The sequence below is a fragment of the Epinephelus lanceolatus genome, chromosome 9, assembly GCF_041903045.1.
Source record: "Epinephelus lanceolatus isolate andai-2023 chromosome 9, ASM4190304v1, whole genome shotgun sequence".
Classification (NCBI taxonomy): Eukaryota; Metazoa; Chordata; class Actinopteri; order Perciformes; family Serranidae; genus Epinephelus; species Epinephelus lanceolatus.
In genome coordinates, this window is record NC_135742.1 from 19577011 (window position 1) to 19585954 (window position 8944).

The following is an 8944-nucleotide window of genomic DNA, read 5'->3' on the forward strand; positions in this document are numbered from 1 at the left end:
AGTCAGTTTGATAATTCATCAAGCAGATGTACCATTTAATGAAAACTGTAGTACTTGCTGTTTTTACGCCTCCGTGCCGACAACTGCCGTGACCAGAGGCATTATGTTATTGGGTTGAATGTCCATCTGTCCCATTTGTGAATATGGCAACACGATATCTCAGTAGCGCCTTGGGGGAATTTCTTCAAACGTGGCACTATTGTTTCCTTGGACTTGAGGATGAACTGATTCTATTATACAGGTCAAAGGTTGAGGTCACTGTGACCTTACAAAACACATTGTTGCTCAAGAATTCATACACTAATTATTTTATGTGTTTAACATACATGATAACAAAACAAAAGGGAATGAAAATATTTTTAAAAAGTGCACGTGAGGGTGTGGTAGAAACCTGCACAGGCTTATATGAGAACCATACCCAGAAGATATATAAGTGCTAAAATATAACAGTCAAATATGTCAATAAATTTTAAATACTAGAATTCAAAAAACTTTCACCATATAAGTATACAGTTAAAATTTAAATATAAAGTAAGTGTTATACTAACAGCATGAACATGTCTAAGGAGCTGTACTTTATTTATCATAGGAGGGTGGTGGCTGTTATTTGTTACTTTTTTTTTACATCTTGACCCTTGGAAAAATGCACTATAAATAACCCTATTTTTGTATATTCACACCAAATGTACATGAAGAGCTAACGATCAAACAGCACAGAGGGAGTCATCACAGCTTATTTCTTAAGCAGATGTAAATCCTCCTTAAAATGGCATTGCTACACAAGCTGTATGTAAAAAATTTAATAAGCCCACACATCACACATGTGCACATTTGTTAAAAACTAAACATGCTTTTCAAACCCACTTAAAGGACAACTTCGGTATTTTTCAACCTGGGCTCTATTTCCCCATGTGTATGATTCATGGGTACCACTCATTCTAAAATTGGTTCAGTATTGAGCCGCGAAACGAGCTAAAACAGTAATGGGGGCAAATGCGTCCCGTATAAAAGTGCTTTTTTCGCCACTGACCGGTTCAGATCGCCAGTGCTATCTCTGTAAATAGCGTATGGTAGCGGCCCTGGGGCAGTGGTGATTGTGAATGAGTGGAGTCAGCTGTCAGTCAGTGTTGGAGCAGAAAGGCGGAAGTTGTCCCCGCTGGTAATGTAAATGAGTATGTGTGTGTGAAGTGTGTGTTACGCTAGAAGAGTCAGAGGACGGAGTCTTTTACGTGCTACCCCCTGGAGTGTTACCGGAGTTTTTGGAGTGCTCAAATAAACGAGCCTTTTTCCCGAATGCAAGAACAGGATGTCGTGCAACACCCCGTACAGCTTTCACAGGCTGCCTTTGTCGGATGGCGAGATGCTGAAGTTGTGGCTGGTTGTGCTACAAATGGATGCTAACACTCCTCTGCAGACACTGCGCCTTGCAGACCATCGAGTCTGCAGTGCTCACTTCTCCCAAGATGACTACTGCCAGCCGAAGAAGAGAAGATATCCAATCCTGAAACAGCTCTTCCTCAAGAAAACGGCTGTCCCACGAGTAGAGAGAGCTACAGACACAGTGGAGCAAAGCTCGTGACATCACACAGCCCAGAGGTAAGGGAAAGGCTAAGTTAGTGTGCTATTTACAGAGATAACACTGGCGATCTGAACCGGTCAGTGGCGAAAAAACACACAATTCACACACACATACTCATTTACAATACCGAGCGGGGACAACTTCCGCCTTTCTGCTCCAACACTGACTGACAGCTGACTCCACTCATTCACAGTCACCACTGCCCCAGGGCCGCTACCATATGCTATTTACAGAGATAGCACTGGCGATCTGAACCGGTCAGTGGCGAAAAAAAGCACTTTTATACAGGACGCATTTGCCCCCATTACCGTTTTAGCTCGTTTCGCGCCTCAATACTGAACCAATTTTAGAACGAGTGGTACCCATGAATCATACGCACACATACACATGGGGAAATAGAGCCCAGGTTGAAAAATACCGAAGTTGTCCTTTAAACGATTTGGGATTCCAAGGGTATTTACAATAAATACAGCCAAAAAAAAAAAAAACATAACTCCCTACCCAGTGCTTAAAAACATATTTGAAGTGCCTCACCCATTTTCCACTACCCCCTCCAGTCTCATAAATAACTAACAGCAATTAAAAGGATAAAATGATTAAGTGATGCCATTTCATATCCAAAAGGTCAAAGGTCAACTTCACTGTGACAACATTATGTTCTACAAAAACACACAAAATGGATGATCAGACTGTTATACTGACGCAGAAGAACAGGGTACAGGAACTTAAAGTGTGAATGTTGCCTTTTGCAAGTTGTATTTTGTCGTTGTTGCTGTTTTACCTTGTTTGCCTGCTTTGGTTTGTTTTGTTGTTGAGTGGTAAATATGATGTGCTGTCAAGTGTCAAAAGGGTAGGTGTTATGCAGTTTGAAAATTATTTAAATAGTAAATTACTTTACTGTAATGTTTTGCACTGTACTGTTTAAGTATCTGCTATTTTCTGTGAGAAGCTGTGACTTTATTTACATGAATTTTATAGATTAATACATGACTGAAATTCTAAATTCACACTATTCAACGCCTTAATTCAGGAACGGGGGGGAGACATTTCATCAGATACTGAGTTGGTGAATCTTGGGTGTCCACCTTAAACTGTGCTGACTGTATAGGTTTTCTGTCCGCCGGGTTGAAGATGTGTATGAGGCATCTACAATCGACGTCTGTATTTGAAGCATTGTCCACTGTCATGGCTACATATAAGTCTGGACACACATGGATGTAAACTGTAACTTCAACTTGACTGGTTCATGGAGGCATACAGTAAAAACCACGGGGTGGTCAATCCAGTTAAAGCTATATGTCACTGTAATTATAGAATTTTAGTGCAGTTTTTGGTAATTTGTTGTGGGCATTTGTCAAGGAGAAAGTGAGTCATGAATAGTTTAATTGATAATATAAACACTGTTGTATGTTTCCAGGGTTTGAGGATCATCTTCAATGATGCGTCCCGCCTGGTATTTCGGATGAGCGGGAGCGGCGGAGGGATGGGTGCCACCATCCGCATCTACGCCGAGAGCTTCGAGAGAGACCCTGAGAGACACAACAGAGAGACGCAGGTACAGAGGGAGTGTGATCTGTGTGTGAGATCAGTGTGTGTGTGAGAGACAGCATTTCTGTTTGTGTGCATATACAACACATGCATTAGTTTTTTCTGTCTAAGTGTCTAGGTGAGCTTTTTCTTTTACACTTGGTACGACCTAAAATTGCTCATCCAAAATGAGTCTTTTGATACGCAGTCTTGCACCAGTTTAGTCACCATAAAACAGGTAATATCAAATCTTTATTGAGTTACAACAGACAGTAGCTGAACTAACGCTTATGATGACACTGTGTTCTCTTCAGATTCTTTATATTATATTCTGTAGAATAAAAGACACAATAGATGCAAATTTTACAGGCCATCCTTTAAGTGCTGGGATATATTCCGCATCCCTGTTAGTAAATATTTAAAAACGACATGAATGAAAACTTCCACACAACCAATTATCTTGGCTGTTTAGTGCAGCTGGCATAATTTTGGCAAAACGTTGCCTTCCATCATCACTTCTTTTGTATTCACTACCTAGGTGCCACTTGAGGTGTAATTTTGATCTGTGGCTCGTATTAAATTGAACAACAAGGAGAACACACAGCAACCATTGCAGCTCCTGGCGTGCTAATACAGTTCATGCTGTGATGGTGAAATGCCCCAACATGGTCATGTACCAGTGGTGTGTAATGCAGCTTCATGCGACACTGTTAAAGCCAACTGACCTGTAGACTTTGGAATGATTTGAAACAGTAGCTTCTTGTGTAGTTATGGATGTTGGAATAGGTAGTGTACTTTAACCATACCTAAGGGTTGTAAAGCTGGAGCCATGATGGCTAGACACCCTCATTTAGGTTTGGCCATCTAACCCTGCGACTTCATCAAACAATGTGAGCGGAGATTAATGATCCTATTGTGTGTCATTGTTTCCTGCAAGTCAGAGGACAAACAACTGTGTCTTCATCTCGTATAAAAATACGACTTGGGAATCAGAGTTTGCATTTGAGCGTTGCCACTTGATACAAGCAATTTCAGGTGCAAGAATTTAAAAACAATTGAGACAGCATAATTGTAATGTATTTCATCATCTGTGCAATGATTTAAAATCAAAGTTATATCACAAATTCTAATTTTATATCCCCAGTTTCCCTCTGGAAAAGTGGATTCATTTATCAACTATGGACCACCTATTGATGAGTAATAAATGACAGGTTTTAGTTGCTATATTTGTGTCAGTTAAATTGTGAGATTTGGTTGTCGCTGTCATTTTGTTTTCCCTGTCCCTGTTTTGTGACCGACTGAACCCTTGAACAATCTATCATTAATATTAGATCATAAATTCAATACCTAATCGCTCTGCCCCTTACCCGACGCGCATAAATCATTAGACATGATTAGACAACATGTTATTAGGCGAGATTAAAAGTACTGAGAATACTTTTATATGCACCTCTCTCAGCCAAGCGGCAAAGCCGTGGGCTGTGTGTGTTCATGTTCAGCCAACAAGAATCCTTGAATCCTCACTGTCAATGCTTCACATAGTTTTACACTGTAGTTATGTTTGTATGCTTACAGTATAATAAGTCATGTGTGTGAGTGTGTGTGTTTTACTTCATCACCTGTGTGATGAAGGGTTAAAAATAAAACCATAACACAAACTCCTGAGTCAAGTCATATAATTCTTGAGCAACGTTAGTGACGTGTCGTGCATCTATTTGTTTTAAGAGATGTTCTAAATGTGTCAAGATATTTTGCTGCGTGTGGATAAGGTTGCACACGAGATAATTTCTTTATTACACCACAGTGTTCCTGCTGCATGGATTTTATGAATGAATCAGGTCTTGCACGTAGCAAGACCATTTTTACAGACTAGGCTAATGCCTCTGTAGCATGTATGCTGACACAGTTTATACAGGGCTTCTTTAACATAAGTCAAACTAGGTCATCTGCATGTTTTCATGCCCCAGACTCACATGATATCTACCACAAACGTGCTGTCTTGCACAAAAAAACGAGGTCGCTGTTTGCTAGAAGATGTACTTATTAACCAATGTAATTCAGTGTGTGAGCCTCAGTGTTAAAGGGACAGTCCACCCCGAAATCAGAAATACAAATTTTTCCTCTTACCTGTGGTGCTCAGTCAGTATCAGTCTGGATTGTTTTGACGTGAGCTGCCAGGACTTAGAGATATCAACCAGATGTCTGCCTTCTCTTAGATATAATACAACTTGATGGCACTCGGCTTGTGGTGCTTAAAGCGCTACAAAAATACATTTGAAAAAAACTCAACAGCAATGTCTCCTTCCAGAAATCATGACCAGGTTACTTAAGAAAATCCACAGACTTTGTTGTGAGCAGTTTCATGTAGGAACTGTTTTTGTTCATACCAGACTACAACGGCCAACCCAACCTGTTCTTATTCCTAGGTCGTGGCTTTGTCACATCTCTCAGCATCTCGCAGTGATGCACAGGACACCCTTTTGCGTATCTATTTGACACACAGCCAAAAAAACCACTAACATGTGGTTAATGTTTTAAAATGGCCGCGTTAGGTTTAGGCAACAAAACTACTTGGTTAGGTTTAGAGAAAAGATCATGTTTTGGCTTAGAATAGATTTGTTTGTTACCTAATGTCAAGTGAGTGACATCACTGCATGACAATTGTACGTAAATTGCATAACTGTATGTTAAAACAACTTTAACTTTGGGTTTCACGTCAGACATGAACTGTGATCTCCAAGATAAAAGTCTGGTTTTGTTCGACCCATCCACCTTCCCTCCCTCCCACCGTACACAGACTGTCTCACTCTTTATACCATGTCAGTTGCTCTCTGCTTTAACATTTGCTGACGGATTTATGTTGGAGTTACTTGAAAGCACAATGCGTCTCACAAAGACACCAAAGGCAGCTTTTGACATTGATATCACACGCCGAGCAACATGTCAAAGTGTCGGTATTCGATGCCCTGAGAAAAGAATGGGCCAGCCAGCCATATCACTGTGCAGGAGGAAGTGTACATTTTAACAGAGATGCACACAAGGCTCGTGGTCAAGACAACAAGAAGTGTAAACATTGATGGTGTCCAGCTACCTCAGTGGTGCTAAGTGAGCTAGCAGTAGATGAGCACTTCCGTCTGCGCAGTGATACGGTTGATTTGTGTAGTTCACTGGAAAGAAAATAGTTCCTACATGAAACAGCTCACAACAAGGTCTGTGGATTATTTCTGTAACTGGGCCATGATTTCTGTAAAGAGACACCAATATTGAGTTTTTCAAATTTATATTGTGGTGCTTTGAGCACCCAAAGCTGAGTGCCATCTACTTTCATAATATTCAAGAGAAGGCAGACATTTCTAAGACTGATATCTCCAACACTCTGGAACTCACACTCGAACAATCTAGATACAGGTACAGGTACAGCTACAGCTCTACAGGTAAGAGGAAAACCATGTATTTTGAATTTTGAGGTGAACTGCCCCTTTATTATCAATGCTTTTATAGCCATAGGTCTCATAGTTATGTCATTACTGAGCTGTGCAAGGGATTCTTATAATATATAAATTTAACAAAAGTGTTTGAATGTGAGTTGTTTGATAGAAACTCTAAATCAAATAAAATTTAACTTAATTATTTAAAAAGGTGGTTAAAGGTGCAATGTAACACAAACAATACATAGAAGCAGTACAAAAACACAAAAAGGTGTAAAAAAAAAAAAAAGTAAAAGGACCACGACCGTAAAAAGTAGCTGTATATCGTAACTTTTGGGCGCTGTGTCCCAAAAGTTCTCCCTCCTTAGCTACCTATTTTCTCTTCTCGATTCGAAACATCAGCAGTCGAATTATCACTGTTTGAAATATTTTGTGATGTGTCCCTTCCTGCAGGTGGTGCTGGGTCCTCTCATCGCCATCGCCCTGAAGCTCTCCAACATCCATGAGAGGACAGGGCGCCGCGGCCCCAACGTCATCACATGAGCAACCAGGAGAACACACACTCACATGCACGCACACACATGCATCTAACTGCTCACACAGACAAAATACCTTCAAAATACATTTTCCTGTACTTATCTGCCTTTTTTTAAAATCCCTCTGTAGCTTTAATTTTTCTTTGAATGATGACTAAACTGAAGGTGCTTATCTCTGATAAAGAAAGCACCAATGTTCTCTGACCACTATCATGTGTCAGCTATCGAAAACATAGAATATTCCGTGTCTAAACCAGGGAGGCTATTTAATTTTTGCCACAAATAAGTAGTGAAAAATATGTAAACATATAATGAATGTGCAGACTGACTGTTAATGTTTGTGGCTTGCAGTTATCAAGACGCATGGACTAAGGGAGCCTGAGATCATTTTTTTAATTCACCATGCTGTTTTTGTACAACAGTGCAGTATACACAGCTTGTACCCGTCCTCTCATATGTCTTTATCAGCCACTTCAGTGTAAAATAAAACAGGTGTTACATCACAGCTGATATATCAGTAAACTGCAGATAGTCGATGTTTGATACGAAATTACTGTTAAAGCATAACTTGCTTATGAACTAGTGGAAAGTTGTCTGACTCATGTTTACTACCTAAGGACAGGGTATTAAAAATGTAAAATAACAAAACAACCCACAGGTAATGAGAAAGAAAAAATGTATTTTAGATTTGTTTGCTAATCTGGCTTTTTCTTTAATTTGTCAGTTTAGGCCTTTGGGAATGCCGTATAACCACATTTGAATATATTATTTTTTCTTCTCTTTTTTTTTTTAATCCAAATAAACTTTTTTTTTGTGTGTAGCACTCACCTTTTTTTAATTGAAACGGACAGGCCTAATGGGGACAAATAAAAATACATCAGTGTGAGATATGTTGCCCTTAGGCATTTTTGGATTTTAATTAAACATATTCTTCATAATTAAGAGCACCATGTTGTGCTGATACTATATATCATGCCGTGATTGAACATCCTTGAGGAAAAGCAGGCTTTTGTTTGTCAAGCACAGCACCTGCCTTTGAACCGAGTGTGAAATGTGTTGGAGCTGTTGTGTTGAGATAAGAAATGAAGAGGGTTGATCTTTATACGGCCTGAATGAGACGCAGAGAGCAGGAACTCATAAACACGCTGATTGCCGTCATTATGAGTTGAGGATATGCCAGTGGATATCCGCAAGGATGTGTTCACTCAGTCAGCCAGACATTACCTGTCAGCCATTACAGGTTATTGCCCCATCCAACTGTTTTATAATGTCAGGGGTTATTTCTGAGGTTGGATGAGGATCAATGCCAGTTTATCACCTTTGAATGTGCTCCCATGAACACGGTTTCAATGGCAACTGTTGGTGTGTCAGAGACAAGTGTCTAATAGGTTGGGGCATGATTAGATGGATACATTCCTCTAAAGTAATTGGTAATTAAAATGGCACCAGCATCCACTCTTTTCATTTATTATGCGCATCGATATGAACAAGCTGCGCAGTTTGTAGAATATTGTTGCTCCACCAGTATCTTTACTGTGGTGAACTTTTCAACTGAGCTGTCAGGTGTGCTTGACAGAGTACTCCTAATCTATTTAAATGCTTTGTTAGGACAGTAAACGTGCACCATCACACAGTAAGCATGTATAAATTCAGCACGGACTGAAAAGACTTGTTTGCCTCGCAACTTTCTCGGTAGACTTTCATATATGTGTACACTCATTTGACAAAGTCCGTCTTGCAATCATTAGCTCACATCACAAGACTTGTACATGTTATCTGTCCCCGACGTAGAAACAGAGTTTGTAAAGAAAGCCTTCATGTTTTCTGCCCCAGGCACATGAAATAGTTTACAGAAGGGATTTTAATTGATGAGT

At 39.8% G+C, this 8944-nt stretch overlaps 1 protein-coding gene across 1 annotated transcript in view; it reads left to right on the top strand.

Annotated features, from left to right (window-relative positions):
* pgm5 (phosphoglucomutase 5) overlaps positions 1-8738 on the top strand; it is a 46052-nt gene extending 37314 nt beyond the window's left edge. Inside the window, exons 10-11 of the mRNA XM_033620490.2 lie at positions 2997-3134; positions 6988-8738. Coding sequence (XP_033476381.1) covers positions 2997-3134; positions 6988-7077 — 228 coding nt within the window. The 3' untranslated portion in view covers positions 7078-8738. The remainder of the gene's footprint in view (positions 1-2996; positions 3135-6987) is intronic.
* The last annotated feature ends 206 nt before the right edge of the window (positions 8739-8944 follow it).